Below are 27,024 nucleotides of genomic sequence, written 5' to 3'. Positions count from 1 at the left end.
TGTTCGTCAGTAGGATCACACAAAAACTACTGAACAGATTTTTAGAAAACCTGCTAGAATGATTGGACATTGGCCAAGAAAGAACCCATTAAATATTTATATGGATCCATTTTTTTTTTTTTTTAATCTTTGTCTTTACAATTTTGACATTTTCACCAATTTTTCAGAGAATAATTTATGGATCCTGATAAAAAGAGGAGGGGGATTGATATGAGTTTATGTTATTTGCTGCAGCTTGATTTAATGGAAGGTTGGTGCCTTTGACGGAGGTATTGATTTCTAAAACTGAATACGTTTCTTAAAGGGTCAACAGTCAAAGCTTACTGTTGGAAAGTTTGATTTGAAACAGTAAGCTGTAGTATTTCACAATTTTATAAACACATATGGCAGCGTACATGCTAGCAGAAAGAATCAGAGTTCACAATCGAGAACAGTTTTTAATTAGTCAAAATATTTCCTTGAACATAAAATATATCAACTGAATCATTAATCAGACACAGGACTGTGATGAATGTATATGTTGCACGTCTTAAAAAAGAAAAAGAAGCACTAAATTACTTTCTATTCTTACTTTATTTCGGACTCATGGATTTATATCTGTACAAAAATATGATAAAGTTCAGAACAACAACAAAGAAAAACAATCTTCACACTTTACAAATCTACTGAATATAGATTTAGACCTTTAAAGATACATTTTCCTCATGACCTGGGTTCTGAATTCACCTTTGGCTTTTTATTTTCATTCTTTAGCCTATTTTTATTATATGACTCTGAACTTACAGAACTTGAAAAGAAAATACTTTTTTCTCTTTTCTAACATCTGATCTTGGTCAGTCATTTCGTTAGTTTGTGGGTTAATTGACCCAGAAAGGGGAAATTCAGTTTCACAGCGCAATAACCCACACAAACCATATCCTTAGAAACAAACACTGGAGCGAAAACTGATGGCTCTCAACTCTGTTCTTCCTTCTTTAATAGTTTCCAATTGCTTGCTTTCAGCTCTTCACTTTTAACTTGTATTATTATTAGTATTGTTATTATTAGTATTAGTAATGTGTTGTTTGTTCAAGCCCTTACTCGAATAGTAGACAGTATAAATAGTATAAGTTTAGTATAATTCACTTTTAGTTAAGTTATGTGGTTTGAGTTTTTGTCTCAGATAGATAGATATTTATACCCAGCGTTGACACATGGTTCTTTTTACCTCTGCAGATGATATCAGTGTTTCTGTGAGTCAGCTCAGTGGGCGGGACCTGAGAGAGAGAGAGAGAGGGAGAGACTATAAAAGTGTCTGTCTCTCTCAGTGTGCTCACTGTGAGTCTCAGCCGACACCACGTTGTACTCAGACAGCGGTACGTTCAAACTTCCATAAACCTGCACAGGAAACGACTCATTTATATATATCTGTGTGTTTTTTTGTTTTTTTTACAAACGAGGGGGAAGAAATTAAAAACATCTTAGACAGTAGTAGTCGCACGTTGCTTCCCGACAGAGCCACTGAAAGGTGAGTGGGTGTTTCTCTGTATACCTGATGCTGAGAGTTTCCCTATGTATGACTACATCGTTTATCTATGACCAAGAAAGTTTTTCAACAATCAATGAATTTGCTTTGGTGTTTGGTGCAAACAAACAATATGTAGTACAAATATAACAAATTTAAAGATATTTAAAACATTGGAAAAAAAGAAGAAAAACTATCAAATCTGTATAGTCTATAAAATAAAGGTAAAATGTATGGGGATAAGTAAAGTGTGTTACAGATTGTGAGTGTTAACTGGCTTTTTTTCTCTTATTAATTTCACAGATTTAAGACTGTCTCCAGGGAAGAGGCAGAGAGACAGGGGAAGAAACCATGTTGTAAGGCAACGCCTCATCATGGGTCTCACCATGCGTCCCTACTGTCTGTGTTACCATATGATGGTATTAAGTCAGGATTCCCCCCTGCTGTCTGTGAGTTCTTTATAAATTCCACACTGAGCTGGCATCATTTCCTCTTAAGTTGGTTGGACATGAATAAAAGCATGAATTCAAGCGAGTCATGGCACCACACCACCTGCAATGACACTCTCACCGTGAACGGCGATGGCAAGCCAGCGACGAGCATCATCATGTTTCTGGCCGGCGTGGTGGGAAACCTCCTGGCTCTGTTCATCCTCGGCGTGCACCAGAGAGAGCATCGCTCCCGGTCGTCTGTCTTCTGCATCCTGGTGACAGGCCTGGTTCTCACCGATCTGCTGGGCACCTGCATCCTCAGCCCGGCTGTGTTCATCTGCTATGCCCGGAACATATCACTGATCAGACTGGGGGGAGAAAGCCTGTGCAACCTCTTTGGCTTTGCCATGAGTTTCTTCGGCCTGGCGCCCACGCTCGTCCTGTGTGCCATGGCCGTGGAGCGCTGCCTGGCCATCAGCCACCCTTACTTCTACTCTGTGCACATTCGCCCCAACTTTGCAAAATTCACTCTTGTCTTTATTTACCTCTTCTCGTTGGCCTTCTGCCTCCTGCCGTTCACCGGCTACGGCAAATTCAGACAGTATTGTCCTGGGACGTGGTGCTTCATCGACATGGACGCCAAAGGGGACCATGGCCACCCGGACCGCTTGTTGCTGGCCTTCTCTCTGTCCTACTCTTCCCTCATGGCACTGCTGATCTTTGCAGTGTTTGTGTGCAACGGTTCGGTGATCGTCAGCTTGTGCCAGATGCACCGGAGCCACAAGACACGGCGCGGCTCACTTGGGTTTACGGGGAGGAGGAAGAGGCCGAGCCTGGCCTGGTTCGGACAGGGCGAAGAGGAGATGGACCACCTGGTGCTACTGGCGCTCATCACCGTCATCTTCGTGGTCTGCTCGCTTCCGCTTACTGTAAGTTCACATTTGACCTTCCCTCAGTCTGAGTCTGTTATTTGTCACTTTCACATCATCACGTTTTTGGTTAACTTTCCAACATTTTCCACTGAATCAGAGTTGACACCCTAATGTGTCATTTGAGTTATTGAATCATGAACCAGACTTTCTCAGTGTATTTTAAAGAAGTTAAAACAAATGTGTGCTAAAGGTGGAAACAGAAAGAAAAGGACTTTGGTGCAGAAAGGTTTACTGTCATGTAGTGCAGACCCTCCTGATCTCTGTGCTATATTAACATTAGCTCCTTCCTATCATTCACTATAATAATGATGTACATAAAAAACTTAGCTGGCTTAATGACCGTTAAGGGTTTGCTGTGGTATGTGTTTTTGTGCCATGTTGGAGTCAACATGAGTGGTGTCGGCTTCACTAATAAAAGGTGTGTCTGAAAGAGCAGCCTTTGCTACACAAAGCATGCTGTCGCAGTGTGTGTGTGTGTGTGTGTGTGTGTGTGTGTGTGTGTGTGTGTGTGTGTGTGTGTGTGTGTGTGTGTGTGTGTTGGTCTTTTGTATATTATATCTCCATATATGTGTTAGGGGAGTGTACCAAACCTGACAACCCTGGAGGACTGGTCCAGCCCTGCCTCTCCTGGAGGGCATGAGCTGCTCTGACAAGGGACCACGGTTAAACTGCCTCACATCTGAGCCCTTAAATGTCTGCCAGAGGAAAGTCAGGTTTTTATAATGAGAACCATGTGGATGTGATAAGTGTGACTTGTATTTTAAAGGTATGAAGGCTTTGATATATTCGTGTAAGGAACTGCAGTGTTCTGAGGAGTGGTACAGTCTTACGGGAAACAATAAAAAGTCCGTGGTAACGCTTGGCTTGAAGGTTTGAATAAACAGCGATGCATGGCGATGGTATTTGCCCCGAGTTGTGGCTCAGAGTGACTGGGGAATGCACATGGTGATGAAAGAGGCCTGTCACCACTCTGAGTAAGACTTCGGGAAACCAAAACCTCAACTTCTGAGCTCATGTCTAAGTGTCTGAGCACTGCAGTTCACCTTGGTTACCTCGGGGGTCACATCATTTGTAAACAAAAATGACTTGGCAATTTTTCCTTTTGGAACTTCCTCTTTGCTCTTATAAGATAAACCTTTGCCCTGCAAATTGAGTTGATCATTTTTACAACTCAGATTCATCAATATTCATGATTTAATTATCTCTGTCAAATATTCTAGAGTTACAAGCCTCATCTGATCATTTTGAATAATTCAAGGCCCTCTATTGCGTGATTAATGATTCATGCATCATCTTAGCAGATGTGTGTGTGTGTGTGTGCTCGCTTGTTTGCACATGTGCACACTTGTAACTGAGAGCACTGCAGACTGTGTGTGTGTGTCTGTGTCTGTGTGTGTGTGTGTGTGTCTCTGTGTGTGTCTCTGTGTGTGTGTGTGTGTGTGTGTGTGTGTGTGTGTGTGTGAGAGAGTGTGTGAGTGTGTGAGAGAGAGAGAGAGAGAGAGTGTGTGAGAGTGTGTGAGAGAGAGAGTGTGAGAGAGAGTGTGAGAGAGTGAGTGTGTACACACACATATGTCTGCAGACCTCACATGGTTCCAGACAGATGTTTCATGATTAACATAACTCTCAGTTTCCCCGAAGCGCAACGGATAGCGGTGGAGGGGGAAAAAGGAATTTGGGTTTTACATGGAAGATACATGTTTCATTGTGTGTGTGAAGCAGTTCACTCCTTCACATACTCAATGTACACGCTGCCATACAGTCATAATGCAAGCACTTCAGCGCGTGTTTCCAGTTAGCTTTGATTCACTCGAAGCACTTTTCTTGTAACTATATCTACCTCAGAGAGCGTTGCTTTCATGTGCTGAAGAGCGCATTTGTATTCATCTGCAGGGTCTGACCGCTGGTGGATGTGTTGCATGTGCTGGATCAATGGCTCAATTTTCACTGTAAGTTTGACAGAGAATAAATAGGAAATGATAGAATCAGAAAACACACATTGCTGTCTGTGTTATTTGAAATAATGTTTATCACTTTTATTTAAACTGAAAGATCAGATATTTGCTTAGTGGGTTTTGCACAAAACCAGATGAGCAGGAGGAGGTGTCTTCAGTGCAGGAACAATCATTTCTGGTGTTGTGGCGGTGCAGTCACAAAAGTGTTCAAAGATTCTGGGTAGTTGCTTTTTTTCCCTAGGGGTGTGTGGGTGTGTGGTGTGTGTGTGTGTGTGTGTGTGTGTGTGTGTGTGTGTGTGTGTGTGTGTGTGTGTGTGTGTGTGTGTGTGTGTGTGTGTGTGTGTGTGTGTGTGTGTGTGTGTGTGTGTGTGTGTGTGTGTGTGTGTGTGTGTGTGTGAGGAGGGCCGATATCATTTTTCAGACAAATTCATTGGCTGTGAATGTTTGTCCAGTTCATTGTTACCTGAATCATACGTGCTTCCCAGGTCTGTCACACCACAGCCTTGACCTCAGATGATATATTGTTCGTCCCATTGATTTACACCTACTGTACAAAACTGTGCAAAAACAGTGGACTGCTGAGACAGATAAGGAGCCATTAGGCAGCAGAAGTTGGTGTGATGAATGATATCAGTGGAGCTGTTCTGTGAAAGAGCTTTTGTTTGTTGAGCATGAAACACAAGGTCATACTCGGATAGTTCTTGGACAAACTATCATACAATTTCAGCTTGTTAAAGGGATAGTTTACCCAGAAATAGGAATTCACTCACCATCTGCTCACCACTATGCCGATGGAGGGGTGGGTGAGGTGTTTGAGTCTACTAAACACTTTAAGAGTCTCAGGGGTAAACAGTGTTGCAGCAGAATCCAACACAATTGAAGAAATTAGTGACCAAAGCTTCAGATGTAATAAAACAGAAAAAACATAACATAACCATACTGCTCGTGTGGTGTTCTCCATGTGTCCGTTCATTCAAATTTGACTCGAAACAGCATCATTTACACTGTGTATTAAGCCTCAATGTCCGCTGATATCTTCCGACAAAGTGCATTCAATACTGTCAGAAATGCTAATGCCTGAAAATCCCGACCAAGCTTCCAGACCAGATTTCTCTTTGGATTCTCTGGGTTAGATCAGCCCAAAATTCCTGTTGCCTGAGCCCCGCTGAAGTCGACTGAAATATAGTCAAGTACAATTCAGAGACATTACCCCGGCTCTGACTCCATATGAAAAATCTATATTTAATAGATCAGTTTGGATTAAAGCTTGTAATCATTTGACTTGCTTTATGTGTTGCTCACATTGTCACGTGAGTCTGTAGGGTCAGTATGTCACAGGTCCCAAAAGGTTTCCCTCACTAAAGAGAAATCAGGCCTCCTCCATTAGACCTTATTCTTTTCTCTTTGTCTTGTCATGCTCAGTTTATAAATGGTCAGCTGTGGTCCTGTGGGGGACAGCTACAGACTGATAGCTTGTTTGTGACGATCAGCAATCATGGGAACCACAAAAGACGCCTGGAGCCTTTATGTTGTCGGTCAATATCTGGATCAATAAAGTGCTGCGGTCGTTATAAGTTTTTCACAAAATTGTAAGTGGTGTTAGTAATAAATGTCTCCAATATTGTTTTAAATGTCGTTGAAGACCAGGGGAAATATGTTTTAATGGAAAATCTCAATAATTCCACAGCAGATTCATAAGTGACGGTATAAGGACTTTAATCTGCAGCAGCACTGATGCTTTAACTGGATAATTAACAGTTTCCATTAGAAAACCTCCCATGTCTTGTTTCTTGGTCAGCAGTCTAATATTGACTCTTCTCTGTGAGGATACATGATGACAGAACAACAGAGATCCATAAACTAAATTATACTGCATTATTGAAAATATGACACATACTTGAGAGTAGTAGCTGATGAGATTTACACTTTGTGTTCAGAAACAATGTACCCAAAACAAATTCAAGTGCACAGGGTTAGATGATAGGTCAGAGAATTGGTCTTTATTCAGTGTTTCCCACCAAAACATCTCTCAACATTTCTCCCTGTTGCCTGACGGACTTGTTTGTATTTTCTTCCTTGTGAAACACCTTTGTTGTTTACATCCATGTTTGCTTGCAGAGATGTTAAGATACAGGAATCTGAAATGCCTCCTCTACTGCCCAACATGCTGGGTAACGAGTATGCAAACCGATACCACATCTTAAAAGTATAATACTTTCACCCAGATAAAACTACAATATCCTGATTCCTGAAATCACTTCTTCTTCATCGCTTCAAAGTACTGTTTATAGAGAGGCAAAGAAGAAGTGACACATCATGAAAGTTATTTTTTCAAAGGCACTGGTATCGGATCGGTGGAGGTATCGGTATCAGGAAGGGATAAAGGGTTTTGGTACATCCCCATTTGCTTGCAAGCTCCTCTTCTCTTTTGCTTTGGGATGACCTGAAACTTTTGGCATGACTTTGTATTGTGTAATGGAAAGCTGCATGAATGTCTTTGACATCAAGTGTCGACATTTTCAACTTCTCCATCCCAATTTCTTTCCACTGCAGTGACCGGGTGTCTTCTGTTTTAAGATAAAAATGTTGATTCCTCACCTGTGTATTTCAAAAGGAAGGAGCTTATATGAAGACAAATCCTGCCTTTTAAACAACTAAAACATAAAAACAAATGAGACACTTTACTGCCCTGTTTGACTTTAACCTTAAGCATTCAAATACAGCAAAATAAGAATAGTGCCAGAATAGCCAGGAGCTTTTTAAATCCCCTGACAGACCCGGTCAAAGCCCAGGCTTGAACACTATTGAAAATAAGCAGAATGACAGAATCATAGTTTGTCATTGACACTCCCAAAATTCAAAAGGATCCAGATTCAAATGTGTGGGTGAATTCCCCAAATCCAGATGTTAGCAGAATCACTGCTGTAATCCACGTAATTCCTGACAGACGAGTCTGCCTGTGCAACGAAATGTGGAGATGATGGTTGTATCCCGTCTGACAGCCGTGCATGTTCATGACCTTTGCATGAGAATGAAGCATCAGATGGGCCCACACGTCATGGGAGTGGTACAGTTACAGATGTGAAGATCCACATCGTGTGACAGAGGCAAGATAAGTGGCAGCTTTGTCTTCGGAACTGTATTCGCGCCCCAGGTGCTCCTGGGAGATAGATGTCATTGTCTACTTCGGCCCCGGCTTCTATGATGAAAGATGATGCTCTGCAATCAGCAGCAGGCTTTGTGGGCCGAACAATGAGGATTCCCTGTCTTAGTTGGATGGACACTTAATCCTGCTTCCAACATATACACAACACGCATTTGTGTACATGCACACAATTACTCTTATTACAGGAGTCACAAAGCTGCAGGCTTGTTAGTCCTGCCCTTTGATATCCTGCTTTTTATCCCAGTTTGTTGTTCTTCTGCACATTTGACTTGGTTTAAGGAGAAAGTGGGCAGGAAATGACACAAGACCCTCAAAGTATGAGGTTCAGATATTTTGCCCTTTGTTTGTGTCCCTGTGTGTGAAGGGGGGGGGGGCTCAGTCAGAGCACAATAATAGCAGCTGCTCCAGATTTTTAATCACTGAGGCACAGAATGGTGAAAAGTGAGTAAAGACAGATGTGCAACACCGGAGGTCATTGCCCCATGATGTGTTTTTAGTTAGACAGATTAGAAGTTGATGACCCAGAAAATGACTTTGCATGACTCTCGTGGATCAAGTGATTTTAATGGCTATTTGTGGGAAGCAAAAACAAACTGTTGATACCAACATATCATTAAATTTGTTAGCAAGCATTTTCTTTTTTATGTATCCATCTGATGTGGAGTAACATTAATGTTGGTTTTAAGTTGGCCCCAGGATGAATTTAAAGGAAACATCCTGTTATCTGTGTCATTGGTCGCCTCCAACTCCTGATGGAAATATCTGGCTTCTAATGCTTCACTTTGTTCATGATCTTGTATTTTAACACACCTGTGTTTTCTGGACAGGTCATCCAAAGGGAGTTCTCAAACCTCCATGTGGAGCAACATTAGCATTCGTTAGAAATGCTATTGAAATATTTTTCTAAGTTTTTGATCTCCACTAACTCACGATGAAAAAATCAGGCTCCTTAGCAGCTAAAGTTTCACCCCGTTCACTAATTTAATAGCTAAGCCGCAGTGAGTTTTCAGAGCTTTTCCCACTGTTAACAGCTGATTACAACTGAAAACAAGGCTATGAGAGTGAAACAACAGGAAAGCTGAGTTTTAGAATACTTAAATGTTCCTTTGGGCTGAAGCCATCTATTGTTAAGGTAAAAATATTGATTTTCTTCTGCTTTAAAAAAAATCAATCTCTAATGTTTAAAACTCTTCCCCTCCCCCACCTGTCTTGTTGTCTTATGTTTTGTTAACACTTGAGTTGCCATAACATGTCACAGCTTTACTGTAAATGTATTTCACAATAATTGTGGATTTGAAATCGATACAAACACCAAACCACATTCAGCCACATCCTGTTTACTTCTTCGTGTTTCTTCTTCTTTGTCCCTTGAATGTCCTCTCTCTGGCAGATGACTTGCCACATATTTTCCCTTGCGCTCCATATTGAAAACATTACAGTCTAATGGACCCTAAAACATTTCAGGTACTTAATTGTGCAGATATTGATAAAGTAGATACCGGTGTATATAATGGTTTCAGTCTAACATTTCTTGATAGAGTGCTCATGATGGAGCCATTCTGTTGGTCAGCATTGGAAGTATTGCATGTGGTCCAAAAAGTGATGACTGCCTGATTCAAAGAAATGAAAAAGAAATAGCCACAAGTATTTCTTTGATGTGCAGTCACAGTTTTGAAGTAAAGCCCAGCAGTGTGGCCAACAGATGTGAATTTTGCAACAGGAAACATTCACTAGACAGTTTTCAGAAGTCAGTTTCACGGTGAGGTTCACACTTTAAAGCAGGTTTAGGTTGATGTACAATAGAAAACACTGATTTTTCCGTTCATATTTAATAAAATTAATGAATTAATGACTGTTTTTCTTTTGATCCCAGTCTCAGATTTTGAAAACCCCTGATTTTTATTTAAATACAAATGGAAGAAACGTAATCAGCTAAGTTAGGACACAGTTATGGTAAATGAACATTGAATTTTTAAGCTCTGTGTACTTTTTTTATAGATGTAAACTCACATGTGCATTGATCTCACCAAACATTTACAGTTTACATGTGAAGCTGAACACAGCATCATGTTAGTGTTAGCGATGTCCTCAAAGGTTTAAGTTCCTGAGAAACATCCATGTGACATCAAAGAAGGAGAGAATGAAAGTTACTATGGCAACCTAGCATCCCACTATTCCCTGCAGAATCTTTCTCTCCAATGGTTTTACAGCCCACAATAAACAGCTCAAGATCTTATTGATCTCGGCAAATGGTATTACTTGTGGTCCTATTTTTTCTTTCAGGATATTAGGAACCATTAGCCCAGATTAAATCCATCTTCTCCAATCGATATCTGTCTCCACACTCACGTTTATCTTATGATGTAAATGAACACAGGCTGTCTGCAGCTGTGACACAGTAGGAGTTATTGTAGAGAGGCAGCCTTCCTTCAAATGCATCTATTTTAACACTTATATGTTATTAATTAATTAGGATGATTTTTGCTCTACTTTTCATGCAACCAATTGTCAACCCCACACTGCATTTTGGCTTTTTGGCTTTAACAGCTGAGATTTAAAATATGAACAAAGCTGTCATTTTTGTTTTCTCGTGTTCTTTTTAATGTTAAAATAAGTTTTTCTATATCATCTGCTGTCTCCTCCCCTTTCCTCCTTGTATTTCACTGTTGCATTTTATTTATTTATCATTTTTTAGTGCATCAGTAATTAAAACATTTAAATAGTCTTTTCAAGCAAGGCCATGCTAAACATATATTTTTAATGAGGTTTGTATTTGTTGACAGCAACAGAATGGAGATTTCCCTTCGATGCATTAGTGTGCGCAGTCAGAAGGAAGGAGGTTGGTTAAATTATTTGTGTGTGTACATCATTTTAGAATATAGGACAAGATGGTGAATGTCCCTTGTACCTTTTAAGGTCTCCTGCACAATTTCAGTTACCAAACTACCAGCGGATGTTAGCAGGTGTGAGCGGCTACCAGCGGATGTTAGGGAGAGAACTTCAGTTGTGCACCTTAGTGTCATCAAGAGTTTGTGCCATGTCTGTATACCACAGCCTTTTCCTCTTATTCAGACACTGGTGCAGACCAGATTTATTTCCTTGATTTTTTTGCCAGTTGTTTTCAGATCCATCCACACCTTCTTTGTTCACAAACCATTGCGTGATATGAGCTCCACACCCAAGTGTAGAGTTTCTCAACCTAAGGGTTGGGACCCCTCGGATAGTTACATGATATGACGACTGATATATTTATGTTTGTTTGTTACCATGGTATGTATGATGCATTTTTCAGGCGACTTTATTATTGATGCTTTTGGGACGTAAGGAGGATTTTAACAAGTAAGATAAAAAGTGTTTCAGAAACAAATTACCTCCATCATTAAATAGATTTTGATATACTTTTTAACCAATATCAAATCTGTTTGTCAAAACCAGTTATTATTTATAATCTTCAATGTTTTTAAGTCACTAAAAAAACTACAACAATTTTTTGCTTGTTGTAGAAACTCTTTTCATATGGTTTTGTCTTTCTATCACTTTAGATTCAACTTCAACTTAGTTCAATGTAGCTGTTATTTGTTGCTTGTGCATGTTCCCATTTTACAAGACAGGAAACACAATTCACTCTATGAATGTTTAAAGGGGAAATTGCAAAAACGTATCTGTGGATTCTGTGTGAGAGTTAGATTCATGAACATATGAATGACAAAACCCATCACTGCAATAGAGAGATGTAGACAGAGAGTTGAATCTGCTACTGGTTATGTTTTTAACCAGTGACATTGACAGTTGGTTAAAAAATGAGGAAATAGATGAGGATAGAAAGTGTTTGATAAGAAATCCATTGAGGTCTAAAGTTAAATTTAAGATAACAACAGCAATCCTGTCAATTGGACGAGAAGACAACAGATCCACAATTGAACCTGGTGTCCGAACCCTTCCCTGGGTGTCAGATTGATGAATGCATCTTCTAGGAAAATATAGATATAATAATATAACAACAGGATTCTTGTTTGATTCTCCACCTCGCCACCAGTCTCTGAAGATTTATGACCTAATAAAAGTTGGCAGAGACGCAGCAGGGAAATACAACACCCTCACTTCAAACAAACCCTAAGTGAAGCAGAATGTGCTTATGGTCTGTTGTTGCGCTGAGGGACCTGTGAGAGGGAAAGGGCTGATAACCAGCTTCAATAAAAAAATGACAAAACTCTCACAGCCAGCAAGAAGCCTAACCCTATGTGAATCATTAGGACGCAATATGGTGACTGTGTTTTGGTTTGTCCGAGAAGAAAACAGTGGAATAATAATCCGCCCACATGATTTCATACACAAAATTAAATCTTTAACAGCAGAGCGGATTCCTAAGGGAGAGGAAGTGTGGATGTTTTCGGGGTTTTCAGTGATGTTGAAAAATATCCCCCCTTTTCTCCTCCATGAGGTCAACTCCAGCTGGCATCAGAAAGGTTATGAATCATAATTTGATGACCAGTTGTTCCGTGCCGGGGCCTGGCTGGGTGTTTGCTGTTCTATCTTACGTAGAAAACAAATTTGTCAAAAACTGTTCCAGGTTATTGCATCTGGCAGCACTGGCTGAATCACCAGGTTTCTGTTTCAATCAATCCATGTTTTAACAACAGAAAACATTCAGCTTTTCCGTTTAATTATGTCCTCTGTTTGGGAAAGGGGCGTCATTAAATGGTCTTTGTTTTGTTTCCAACATGTTTTTTGTTCCTGCTGTGAATGAGACAAGTTGTGCCTTCAGAGAGCGTCTCATTTAGAGTTTGCAGACAACAGGGACTAAACAAATTCAACAAGATAATTGCAACCAGGCAGCGAGAGGAGATTGTGCAGTGTATGACGTTTGGGATCCAGTGAACCCTGGATGTTTACTGCAGCCTCAAATATGTGATGGGAATAAGTGCCCCTCTCTAAACTGCTCCTAGAGACTCCCTCATTGTCCTAGATTTATCGTCAGTCACATTGTCATGCTGCCACATATGGAATGAAACACAGATTGTTTGGTTTTGCGTAGTGACGATGATTTGATTTGTTTAATGATGCATATAAATACTACCATTTTACCATTTCCTGCTTAAGTTGCCCTATTTATAAAACTTCAATCAGAATAAACCTTTGGAATGTCTTTACTTTCTTTTGGTTTATTTCAAATTTTACTCTATATTAAAGGTATACAGCAGTATGTATAATATTAGAATTCTTTCTAACATAGGCATCTTGTGCTGTTATTTCGGACGGGCTAAATGTTTGGTAGGATAAAGAAAATAAAACACTGTAAATTATTTTATATTTTTAGTGTACAATTTACAGATTCACCTATTCCAAAGGATTTAGTCTATTTTAGGCACCAGTCATATATTATGCTTTGTTTTGTTCAGAAAGCAGATGAAAAAACCATCTGCCAACTGCCTGCTGTGTTGATGGTGTCAGTCAGTCTGGGAAAGTCCTAAAGCTGTAGGCGGGTGGTGTGTGTCAGGACTTGTGATGTCTAATGCAATGTTGATTGTTATATCCTGCCCCAGTATGTGTCTCGACATTTACACAACAGTAAACAGACCTACAGGTACAATCATTGTCAATGTGGTTTTATCAGTAATAATAAATGAATAAACCTTCATTTCTATAGCATTTATATGAAAATGGTCAATAAGTGCTTTGTAAAATACATATATAATAATAATATAATATATAAAGATAAGATTGTTTTTTTTCATATCTAATACCAGTTAAAACATTAAAAGGCTTTTGTTTTAAGCAGGTAAAGTGCTGGCAAACAGCTGTAGTTGACCTGCTAAGTAGTCAGGGCCAAAGATGATTTATGTTCAGACGTGAAAATACCAAAGCTGAATGAAGTTATTATGATATAAAAGCTGAAATCCAAATTGTCTGCACATTGATGCCTTGTTTGGCAGTGAGAAGTACATGTAAGCTGTTTATCATTTGCTAAAGTGCTGAAATTACACACTGACGTAGCCTGAGGTGACGAGCATCTTGTTATTTCTTCAGGTGTAATTTCAGCAGACTTTATTGGAGCAGTTGTAAATAGGGCAATACTGGCAACAGCAGTAAAGAGCAGAACCACAGTAAAACTGTCAGCCTTACCTTCTCACTTTACTACACAATGAAATGACTCTGTTTTCAATTACACAACTGCAGATTTTAGCTTGAAGTTCCTAAAGCACACCTCCAGCTTTGGGATTTGAGAATACATGGTAAGGATTATGGGTGAGGGTTATAGGGCAAGCGTTAGAGTTAATTGATACTCCTGCAAACTTTTACCTCAGGTAGGACACATTTCCGGCACACATTCTTCCTCAGACCAAACATTGTCCTTTCTGTGAGGTAAAATTAAAAGTTTGTGGTAGCAGCATCTGCTTTCTGTCGCCTCTGCCCAGCATTAATGAAGTTTGGTTGGGCCTGCTCTTGTATACTTTCTGAATCACCAGTTCAGCCAAATTTGATATACCCATCATTTTTAGAGCTGCACTTTTTTTTTTTACTGTTTTCTCTGTGGCAGATCTTGGATTTCCCTAAATCAGGGACCATAAAGGAGCCACAATTTACACCGATTATATGTCCAACATCTATGCACAATTCCTGATTTAGACTTGTGCACATTTGTGCATTCCGCGTTCACTGTTCGCTCTATAGCTTTGGGCAGAGCCACACATCATTGAATATATGGAAAATTGTTTCTTGTTCAAGCACATCGTGTCTTAGAAAAGTGTCCTATTTATTGTTCATATTGTTCGTGACAAGTTTCTTTTAGACAACTGACAGGACAGGGGTGCTTTAGATTGCAGCTGGGCCCAGTGCCCCCCTGTCCTGTCCCTGGAGCCACCCCTGCATTTTCTATACAGTGAACAACTTGAATGGGCATTTAAGGTGCAGTGTTGGTACTCTGGTGAGTTTCAATTTTGGTTCAGAGAAATGTAGAGATTATCTAGGAATTTCTTAATCTGGTTTACCCCTTGTAATGTTTTATTTCTGCTAACAATGTTATCACATCCAACAACTTGGTGGGGAAGCCAAAGCAGATTAGAATGATCGATTAATGTACAAAAATAGGGCCTAGGTTTAAAAAGCAACAGAAGTAGATGCTGCTCATTGCCAATGAAAATAAAAGCATGCACACAGCTGGGAATTAGAAAAGTTGAATGTGGCCGGCGTTCAAGTGCCTCTCAATGATTCAAATTCAATTAAAATTTTCTATTTCCACAAGATGAAGACCATGAATATAGTTCACCAGGAGCAGCATCTGAGGTTTATCTCTGTCAAAGAGGAACATGTTGAGTATGTGTGTTGCAACACCTGGGAGGCTTCCTCTCACTGACAAACTATTCGTATCATGCATTGACACACATCTAATTTCAATTACCAGCTTTTAAATCTTGTTTTTAATTAAAGCTGATTTTGTCTTTTACTGTTTTTTCTCTGCACTTCTTATCCCCCTGGTTTGCTTCCTTTTACCAAAACTGTAAAGCACTTTGGCTCAAGTCTTGTGGTTTCTAATGTGCTATAGAAACAAATCTGACTTGACTTGACATCAACTGTCTTCATATTTCCATTTGCCCCATTTGAAAGCGTGTTTTTCACTTGTTTCCACTTCCTCTTCACTGTTGCTTGTGTGAATGTTTTTCTTTTGTCAGCAGTTTTTTTTTAGTTGTCAGTGTGACAGAAACTTCTAACAGTTCCCCCCACACACACGTATCAACAATTTTAGTGCTTAGATGTGCACAGTGGTTGGATTAGGGTTGGACATGAATTGAGGTTAGGGTTAGGGTTGTGGACAACACAACTGATAGAAGTCAATGTTAAGTCCTAATGAGGATGCACAAACCTTTGTCTCTGTAGCCCTGTCCAGAGAATGTCCGGATGGAAATATTTTCCGGAATGCAGGAGGTGATTGTCCATGTCAGACGTGTTCATTACTACTGGAAAATGTCTGGAACATTCAAGCGAGCGGTGGTGTCTTGGTACAGCATGCAGGAGAAGATGAAGTATAAATTCCCCGGAGGAAGCTCTCCAATGTTGTTGTCTTTCCAAGTAGACAGCATCAGTGTGTTCGACGTATATGACTCCTCTTTTTCATCCTGAGATATTTGTATTCTTCCACTTCTCGTGTGCGTCTTGTGTTAGAAATGTCATCAACGCACCCACTCGCTTGCCGTTAATTCTCCTGCTGTAGTCTCACATGGGCTCACTCCAACATTTTCCGAACATTTCTCTTGGAGATCTGGCAGGCAAAAACAACTCCAGAGAATGTCCTGAGCAACTGACTCTTTTTTCATTCTCACATCCAGGCCATCTGGGTACTTTCAGGATGTCCGGACTTAGCCCACATACACGTCTGAAAGCAGCTTGTGTGTGTTTTTGTTATCTTGTTGTCGCTTTTCTCTCCACATTGTTGACTTGTTCAGTGTTTGAGTGACAACCGTGGAAGTCCATTGTGGGAAGGGCTGCCAAAAAATCTGATAATTGCAGCAGGTAACTCCACTTTGACAAGTGCTTCAGGCTGTGGTGAGACTCACTAATGGAGCGTGTACAGTTATTCCCCTAATGGAACTCAACTGCAGACACACACTCTGACTTCACTGCGTCATGCTGCTGCCACTCATTAACATTTAGTGTTTTCCTTTCTCCGCAGACGGAATACTTTTACATTTACGTGCCGTCTGTCTGTGATGCTTCCTAAACTAGCAGCTTTGTACTGATGCTCAGGAAGCATGAGATATGTTTTCTACAAAACACAAATCTAAATGTTGTACTAGATGGTACAAACTCTAACCCCTTCACCACACTCGTAACTGCATATTGTGTAACAGGGAAATACCCCTTCAGTGTGGAAACTGCAAATCTGTAGATGTATTGCGTCACTCACCACCCACATATCGTCAGGTGAGATGAGAAAATAGATCTTGGGCAAAAGTAAATGTGGTATATTTGATTCAGCGTCTCGCCAAAAAAAAGGGGGGGGGGGGGGGTTGACTACAAACCCACTGTAATGCACTTTATTGGACAGCTCCCCATCAAGCACTTTTAAAAGCAGGGTTTACGAAGAGCTTTGACCAACAAACCAGACAGAGGGTACTCAAAAATCCATTCACACTAAAAGAGACAATAAGAAATACAAGCAAGAAGAAAACACATCACGTAAAAGCAATTACATAAAAATAAAAAGAGAGAAAAAGGCTATATCACACAAAGGCAAGTGTGTAAAATGGGTTTTAAGAATAACTGTGCACATGTTCTCTCCTCAGGTTGTTCCAAATGCATCATTAGACTTAAGCTTTGACTTTGGAACCCAGAGGGTCCTCTCCTGAGGATCTAAGCCTGCCAGCTGGCTCAGATGGGGTCAACATTTTTTGCTATGAAGTTTGGGGATGGACCAATCATTAAAATCTTAAAGTCAATCCTAAACCGACCAGGAAGCCAGTGGAGCCATGGGGTGATGTGACATCATCTAGTAATTCCAGTAGACTGCCGAGCTTATTGAGGTGAAGACATTTTTTTTCCATCCCCCAGTTCACAGGCAGTTTTTTCTGTTGAACTACCTCCAAACCACATCCTCTGGCTGAATTTAAAAAAATGAAAAAGGATTGTACAGATAGAGTTGAGATTCAGTGGCAGCACTTTGCTGAGGTGTGAAATCAAATACAAGTTGAGTATTTAGAGTAATCAGTGGAAACTATCTGTCAACGTTATGTTAATGTCTATCAGCTCACATCGGGCTCAGAGCAGAGACACAAGCTGGTTCCTCACACCCTCAGTAATCTGTTCAGCTTTGGTAAATTCTTCATGTCACACTGCTTCTCATTTGAAAGGAATGCGTCAGTTTAATGGAAGGAGACTGTTTCCAGCCCTGATTAGTGTCAGCCGATCTTCCTCTCAGGACGGCTTGTATGTTTCCAGAAGGTAAATCCAGGCAAAAGAATTATGCAAACTCATTTACTGCGAGCTCATTATGGAGCAAATGTTGAGTGAGATGATAACTTCCTGTATGTTCCTGAAGATCATCTTTACTGCACCACAGTGTTTTCACATTGCAGGTTTGCACAAAAACCCCAGGATAGATTAATATGAAACTTGAGGGAAAGATGCAGTGTCAGGGAAGAATTCATTTAATTTTGTTGTTTTTTTCCACTTTTCATTAACATTGTTCAATATAGAAGAGGTATGATCTCTACTGCATGAGTGCTATTCTAGTTGTCAATGTTAAAGTTGGTTTAATCAATAGTTTGTGTGTGTATATATATATATATATATATATATATATATATATATATATATATATATATATATATATATATATATACACACACACACACACACACAAAAACAGTTATTGATCTGGTTAGTGATGTTGGACTGCTATTATTTTTAACACATTTTCTTTCCTTGTAGCCTGTTGTTACCTCCGCCAAGGATGTTATGCTGTCTGACTTTTGCAGTGGATTCGATTACGGAGGTGGTTCCTTTTTAACTTTGCGATATGTGGTGTTTTTACGTATTATTGTGACTTTCTCAAGAAATAATGCAGAGATTATTATGGAAATCAGACATATTTAGAGTAATATCTATGAACAGGTGAAATGTGGTGCAGATCCTGATATCGATTTGAATTACTTGACTCAAGTTTTGATTTTGCAGCCCTCAACTCTACGGTTATGTGAATCAGCTGATATTATCCATATCTGTTGTATGTGTAGTCAAGCAGCTGTTCTCAAGTGATGTTAATAAAATGTTTACAGCTCATTTCCACTGCCTCCAATTTGCAAGAACAATCAGTTGTTGCAGGTTTAGCAAACACACAAGAGACTGTTATCGATTTTCTCATTTCAGTGTCAGAAAGCTAGTAATGAAGCATATTTCTGAAAATGTTGAACTACTCCATTAAGAGTTGTGTAGCACTAAAGCGTTTCTCCCTCCCTCACTGCTGTAAACAGTCGTCTCTGAAAGGGCTGTAATCTCTGCACTGGCTCCTCTCATCCCCCCTGTAATGATCCTTCAGTGAAACAGGATCAGGAAGAAAGTGTTGGGAAGAGTCCTTCAGGACCGCGAGATGGAAAATAATGGGTCACAGCTCGCGTAGACATCCATTACACAGTTTGCTTCCTGAAAGACGCAGCATCATTAGCCCCCAAATAGCATCTGGTGTGTCACTGCCAGGATGTAGGTGTTTACAGCAGGCCAATGGGTCCAGGTACCTGAAGGCTCTGTCAGACAGGATGTTGCAGCACCCAGTATGATTGTCAAATAGATATGATAGTCAAATAGAAAAATAGCTAATTTTATATTCAATATTTGATATATTGATATTTGTCAAGTGAAGCCAAAGTGTCTGGATTGCCCCCTGTTAGCTGGCTGTTGTATAGATGACAAACTTTACTACCTCCAGGTTAGTGGATGGGACAGGGACTAAACTGACAGCTAAGGCAGCAAGTTGAGATGTGTCATCCATTTTTATATAAAGTCTATAGATCTTTAACTGTTCAGACAAAACAAGCAATATGTTCATGTTACTAGTCTAATGAGAATTGAGTGTATGTTTTATTCTTTTATTTTTATACAGTGCATATGTGGGCATACATGCTTTTGCTTGATTTATGTCCATAAGCATGGCCACAGTATATTCCTTCAGAGCTTTTATAAATAAGGACCTTGATCCTCGCCTGGCCTACAGCGCCTCTGCCCTGCTCTTTACACACAGACTGATACATTAACATGCTCTTGTTTAAGCAGAGCCTGACATCTCATCAGTTTTAGCTCTGTGGCCTGTGGTGCCAGTGGACAGCTAGTGATTTGTGTCCCCGTGCTGCAGGGCTGGAAGTCTGCTGAGAGGACCATAAGAGGCAGGGTGGCATACAGCACCAGAAGCAGGAGTGAGGGCGGTAATGTGGAGTGAGACAACAGGGGTGAGGATGATGACAGAGTGTATGGGAATGCACGTCTGTTTGAAATGTCTCTAGGCCAGCTGCATGATGAATAACGTGTAAAATAACTGCCTGTTGAGCACCAGAGACATTTGTTATATTGTGTTTGTCAGTGGGTTTTAGTCTAGTAAGGCCTAAAATTCATGTTTATCTTAAGTATTGAATTACATAACAAGCTGTTTTTTTTAAATCATAAGTGAGAACAGTTAGTGGTGATTTTATTGTGATTCTTGTCATTAAACTTGAGCTTGAGATCAACTGTCGTTTTGAAAGCTTTTAAACATTTATTAGATCCACTGCCTCTTCATTGTAGTGATATCATGCAGCATGTTGCACCAGTTCGATAATCTCCAACTGAACCAAGTAATACCTGCGTTTACTCTTTGAAGATTTATGCATGGCTGAATTAAATAATAAAGACTAGAGACAGAGGAATATGGACTTTTGGGGAGCGATCCCCAAAACTTCCGTAATATCAGCTGATTTCCGTACATTTGAATAAAGATTGGCAATGATTTACAAGATGTTGTTATCAAAACCCTTTGCGACAACACAAATACAACCAAATATATAGATTTTAAATTAAGAAAGTCAACTTTCAATGTTAACTGTGAAATGCACATCTTTTCTGCATTTTTTATTATGTTAAATAAAATATCAACCTCTATTTATCAATGATGGTACAGATGTTTTTGTGAAAGACTCATATCGACCAATATTATTGGCCGACCACTACATTTTTAAGCTCTACTAACTAAGATGTTAGTTGGTAGAGCTAATCACAAAGGTTAGGTCCTGAAAATTCATGTGGGTTGAGAGTTGGTGAAAATTTTTGTAGGCTAGTTTTTCATTTGCTGACATCAACACTTATAATTTTCCAATCAGCTCTAAACAGTAGCTTTTGTCACTTGCGAACTTGATATCCATCTCTCAGTGCAAATGCATGGCCAATACAAAAGTTTTATGATTAATCATTTAAATAACTTGCCCACTTGATCCTTTTTCTTTGCTCTTCATTTTAATGCAACTATTGAAAAGAGACGGTCATTTAAACACTTTAAATTGAGAAAATGGGATATTCTGAGGAGCTTGTAAAATGTGCAGCGTACCTTGATGTTTCGAAACAACAGATGTAGTCTTAAATGTTTGACATTTCTAATCTGTAAGAACTAAGCCTGCAATTTCAATACTGGATTAATGAAAAGAAGATGTAATAACTTGAGTATTAGTTAGTTTAGTGTGATGCCAAACATCATGCAGACCAGTACAGTGTCACATGGAGGAAATTTTAAACAGTTCGCATCAGGCCAAATTGTGAAATACAGCGTTTTTTGCAATCACTGTCACAATCAAGTGTTTTAAAAAAGAAGCATGTCAATCTGCACCACACCACCTCTGATGACTGTGTGGTTGTGTGAAATTATCATAAACCACAAATTCTTTATCCTTGACCCTTCTAGTTTTAGCTCAATGAACTCGGTGAAAATTCAACATTGATTCCAACAACATCTGTTGTGCAATTCAAGAAAAGTCACAAGTAACGAGAACTTCCTAAAAAGCTGTTTTGTTCCACTTTGCTCTGTAACCAGTTCTGACACGCCCAACATGACAACTGTCTTGCAAGGTTTTGAAGCTTAGTATGAGCTCAACATCTTTGAATATAGATATTTGCTGTTAGGTTTTGGCTTCACATACAGTCAGCAGCATCCAATTCTTCATCTTTCTCGAGACTGAATTTATCTGAGTGGCCACATCCGTATGAGTTTAGCCAGTTAACAAGCATGCAGAAGACATAGCCTCGTGTCTGGTACCTCTGGTAGTTTGGTTAAGCCTGGTTCTGGACTTGCTCCCTCTGGCCCCTGCTTAATGTCTCTCCAGCCTCTTCGTTTTCAGCCCTGGGCCTAGCAACAGGGAAACATTTACACCAATGCACAAAAGCACTCAGTCAGCACAAGGCATTAATTAGGCCACTGTTTGTTGGATATTTCATTAAGGAAATGGAGAATTGTTGATAGAGAAGATGAGCGAGGTGACAGAGATGCTTTCTGGGCCAGCTGCTCCTTCTTTCTCTGCCCAGGATGAATTTGCTGCCAACTGCCGCTGTCTGCACCAGCTCTCTGCACCAGCTCTCTGCAGTCTGTCATATCTTAAAGGTCATCACAGAAAAAAAGTTGTGGTTTTGTTGTGTGGTTTTGACTGCATTTGTACTCTGGACATTTTGTTCATCTGAAAACTAAAGGCTGCTACAGAGATGGATGTTGACATTTGCTTAATCTTATTACAAGATGAACCACACTTGACAAACAGTCTCGTGTTCTTATCTTGTTTTAAAACAACAGCATCCATCATGTTCTCCTTTTTTAAATTTGCTTTGATGCTCCATCCAGCAAACGCAATGTGTAATCTTGGTTTATGTTTAATCTACTGTTTGATCCATGAAATGATCAATATAATAGCAAATGTAGCAAACAGTCACCAAAAAGCTACAAATATCAGTAAATAGAGAATGTGATGCTTTGCTGCATCAATTATTTTTGTGATTATGACAGATGTTCCTTTCAAGCTTATTTTAAGCACAATATTAACCAGTAGCCAAAATACAGATTAAAACAGCAATCTCTTCCAGTAGCCTGTTTGCAGTTTAGGAGACAAACCAAAGGGTAAATTCCCAGGCCGCAGCGTGATAATAAACTTCAAGTGGGTCAAATGAGCACATTGAGATTTTCATCATTTGTTCTCCTCTCTTATTTCGGATGTGGGTGGCTGGGGACTGAAAAAGTTGGTAAAGTAAATAATTGAGAAAATAAATGCTCCATGCTTCCAAATTACAACGTTGGGCACAACTTTTCTAGTATTTACTTTATATTTGTAACCTAGTAATAGTAAAGACTAATCTTGACCCTCTCTTTCTTCAGATTGCAGGCTTCATCAACGCCATTCACCCGTTTCCCGGCGACAAGGAGAACCTCACGGCCTTCCGCTTCTACGCCCTCAACCCCATCGTGGATCCATGGGTCTTCATCATCTGCCGCAAGTCTGTGTTTCACCACCTTTGCTCACTGCTGAACTGCTGCTTCAGCAGAGGAGCCGTGAAGACAACAGCACACTGCGCTCTGTCTTTACCCCTTGACAATCACATACAGCACAACCCCCCAGATGTGACAGTTTCACAGTCCGCATACTCCAGTTTACCTCTGTGACAGAAATCCTCAGCTGGGGGGGACTTTCAAATTCGAAATACATCGGGGACAATTTTGTGAAATGGCATTTTCACAAGGAAGTTCATAAACGTTACAGTCTCTCCTTGTACTGACATTGGAGAAAATATTGCACAAGGTGTTCAATATTCCTCTGACTGATGAAAACTGTTTTAAAGTTGTTGGGACAGTTGTTCCATTAAACAAACAGCACTGTTACTTATCACTAAGGAACATGTCAAACCATATCATGCCTATGAATCATAAACTGTAAAATTAGCCTATATGCACTTGGGTAAAGCTCTCTGGGTAAAACATATGCATGCATACTGTCCTCTTTTTTCTCTCTATCAGTCAGCCTTTTCTTTAGGACAAAGCCAGGTGACTCCAGGATGATGGACTCACATCTACAGCATCTTTGATGACCAGCAGCTTATTTCAGTACCAGTCATCATGACATGTTAACCATTTCATCAGACCAGTCAGTAAAAATCCAGCCATTAGCATCCATTAGTATGTCTGAGCTAGACTAAACGTCTGCAGCAATGCTAGAGGCCCTTGTTAAGTTTTTACTTATTGATTAGCGTCTTAACATAATATGCTGATGTTGAGAAATAGACTGTACGATGGATGACATGTCTCCACTTCCTCCATTATTTCAAAAATGAAGCCAAAATATCCTGGATATGAACCATGCCATCTTGCACATTTTGAATCTAGAGTTGAGTAGCGAGGTAAAGCTGCTACTGTCTCAGCTGTTTTACACCATTTTACTGCATCAAATAACTAAATCAACTGCAAAATTAAATACAAACATCAGTGTGACGAAAACTACCTAAAATGAAACATTTATCTGATGTGTTCTTTGACTTTTTTGTTTGGTCCATGTCCACTCCACTCCCCTTACACTACTCCGCCCCTCCGCTCTCTTCACTGGTTACCAGTGGCTGCCCGCATCCGTTTCAAGACACTAGTACTTGCGTATCGTGCTGTGAACGGATTGGGCCCAGTCTACATCCAGGATATAGTCAAACCTTACACCCCAACCCATCCTCTCTGCATCCCCCAATCGACATGCTGCTCCCTCACTGCGAGGGACAGCTAGCCATTCAACAAAATCACAACTGTTTGCTGTCCTGGCTCCGTGGAACGAGCTCCCCATTGACATCAGGACATCAGAAAGTCTTCATATCTTCCGCCACAGACTAAAGACACATCTCTAACGACTACACCTTGGTTAAGAAGATGATGTTTAGTTGCACTTATGGCACTTACATGTAGCATGTGTAGTTTGGCTATTTGGAAACAAATTGTACTTCCTTGATTCTTGCTGTTCTGGGTTTGTGCCCTCATGGTTAAATGCACTTATTGTAACTCTATTTGGATAAAAGCATCAACTAAATGAAATGTAATGTAATTTATTAGTAGAAGAGGCTTTTTAAATCTATATTACAGCCAGCCACCAAGTGGCAATCCAGATTTGGCTTCACTTTGGGGGAATTTTCATGGCGTCCATCTCAAGAGTCTATGTATCTACCAGGTACGATGTTGACAATGCTCACCATTACTTTAGTGTGCTTACATACTAACAAATATTAATTAGCAGTAAACACAAGTATAGATGAGTCTGATGGGAATGTTGACCACTGGAGGTACGTTATGAACCAATGGAATGGATGCATGTAAATCCATTTAAACTGAGGATGGTGCTAAATGAAAGGTTATGAGGTTAAAGTTACCTCAATAAGTAGATCCCCATATCAATGTACCAGATCTCTGCGCATTATATGTTAAAACATTTCAGTCAAAATCCAAAATGTCAACCTCATGCATTTGATGCATTAGATGAAAGGTCAGGAGGTCACCAAGAGTCAGTGCTAATCTTCGTTTTCCCAGGAACATGAATATCAGGGGCCGTCAAACAGTCTTGACCCACATGGGTGAACTGACGGAGAAACACTGCCATCGCAAATTGCACCTGTGTTTGTATAAAGCATTTTTTATTAAATGCAGATCTTAATCTCTCCGAGTTTCGGTTCCAGCGGTGCTGATTGCTTTTTGCTGAAACAGACCAAATAATCAAGATTCACCCTGACAGACAGAATTAACCTTTTACTGCCCACACTTCCACCTGCAACACAGACTGCCACTATGAAAAACAAATGTGAATACATACAATCAATTATTGCCTGTCAATTATAAGGAGTTTATCTGTCTCAATTGAAAGATTCAGTCTCTGAAGATGTTGGCCTGTATCTTTTGAAATAATAACCTCTGTCCTTTAGTCCTTAATTCAGGACTTTATCAAATTGTGTCTGAGATTTGAGTTATTCAGGTTTAAATGATGACTTAAGTCTCAAACTAAATTCCTGTTTGTGTCCAGCTCATGATATTGTATTGCATGAACATTGGATTCCACCTCACTGATTTCTAAGCTACCTATGATGATAGTCTGTGAATGTTCTTTTAATAGCCACTTGCTTTCAAGAAAAAAGAAACTGCTGCTGCAAAATGCACTGAGAATGAATCTTTTGTTGTTGTGACCAATTCTGTAACTGCATTTAGATGTATGAATGTATTTATGCGTTTTCACCTTGCTGTTGTACATCCTCATGATTGTGTTTGTTTATTCAGTAGAGTGTCAAGATAATGGTGACCACAGATATGGTGATTTCACTTTTTCCAGATGTGTTGCGCTTATAGTCTTCGACGCTCAGTCACGCGTAACCCGGCATGAATCAGATATTTATCACTTGCACATTTTGTTCTCGGGGGTATACATTTTTGAGATTTGTATCCATTGAAATATTTAAAAAAATGCATTTTATTGAAAACAGTATAATACACATTTTTTTCATGTAAAATAAAATATTAAAAGAAAAACAGACTCACAACTTTTTATGACATTTACCAGAGTGTTGATGTTATTTCTATGAAACAGTTCTGAGTTCATCATGTTGCATCAAAACTATATTTGTTTCAGATGAAAGCAAAAGTTGTCAAAGTGAAAGAAAACTTAGAGAAAAATTTACTGTTGAATTACTTTGCAAATGACATTTTGACATACAAAGGGGAACGTACATTGGTTTGTGTTTTTATGCTCACCATTATGGAAATGAAAAACAGTAAACATAGTGTGTAATTGTTGAGTTTTGTTAGGTGAGCAAAATATTTTTTATTAAGAAATAATTCCTCGAACAACCGACACGATGGCAGCCAATGTCGTTCTTTGAGAAGTAGGATTGTTCATTTTAAAAACTTCACATGTTCAAATAATGACAGATGTGATTCATGGCATTAAAATGCTTAAGGGTTTAATACAGGTAAATATTTACAATTCAAATGACATGTTCGTGTGCGAAATATGGAGATCTATTCAAATAAAAATTATGTTGAATATTAGCAATTAAAAATTCAAGAGCTCAGTGATGACAGCTTATGTAGACTGTATAATTTTATGTATTGGTTTTGATTATTTAAATATTGACATCCTAGTCACAAGTTTAGAGCTTGTCAGAGCAACAGACCAGAGAGCATTGCTGTGGCGCCACTGTGTGGTAACCCAATGTACACCTACTAAAGTTACACCATAAGAATTACTCTTCAATAACAGTATGAAGGACAAAAAATGTATGTTTTAATAAATAAATATAGAAAGTATTTTCCATCGCAAGCTTTATTTTATTTTTTTCATTCATTTAAGTATTCCTATGCCATATCTTGTCAGTCATAAAAAAATCTGTAAATCACTCTTAAGGTTAATTTGCAGAGAAATGAGAACAAAACATTGCCCCAAGTAAGTGATTGCAGTACCACTGCAGAGGGTTTTCACTTTTTTACACAGGCCACATGTTAACAATAATGATTTTTAAAGCTTGACACAACCAA

At 39.4% G+C, this 27,024-nt stretch overlaps 1 protein-coding gene across 3 annotated transcripts; it reads left to right on the top strand.

The window, feature by feature from the left end:
• The first annotated feature begins 981 nt into the window (after window positions 1-981).
• On the top strand, window positions 982-26,019 carry ptgir (prostaglandin I2 receptor). Of its 3 annotated transcripts, none has more exons than XM_069533757.1 (3): window positions 982-1,507; window positions 1,808-2,864; window positions 3,443-17,602. In XM_069533757.1, exons 1-3 carry the CDS (start codon window positions 1,194-1,196, stop codon window positions 3,515-3,517), a joined length of 1,446 nt encoding a protein of 481 aa, XP_069389858.1. In that variant the 5' UTR covers window positions 982-1,193; the 3' UTR covers window positions 3,518-17,602. The 3 variants fall into 3 exon arrangements, with proteins under 3 accessions (XP_069389858.1, XP_069389859.1, XP_069389857.1); XM_069533758.1 differs by lacking the exon at window positions 3,443-17,602 and adding an exon at window positions 22,855-26,019 and having other exon boundaries at window positions 994-1,355; XM_069533756.1 differs by lacking the exon at window positions 3,443-17,602 and adding an exon at window positions 22,855-26,019 and having other exon boundaries at window positions 994-1,507.
• Window positions 26,020-27,024: the final 1,005 nt, after the last annotated feature.

The sequence above is a fragment of the Paralichthys olivaceus genome, chromosome 11 (genome assembly GCF_024713975.1).
Source record: "Paralichthys olivaceus isolate ysfri-2021 chromosome 11, ASM2471397v2, whole genome shotgun sequence".
In the NCBI taxonomy this organism is placed as follows: Eukaryota; Metazoa; Chordata; class Actinopteri; order Pleuronectiformes; family Paralichthyidae; genus Paralichthys; species Paralichthys olivaceus.
This window is presented reverse-complemented; position numbering and strand designations above follow the sequence as displayed.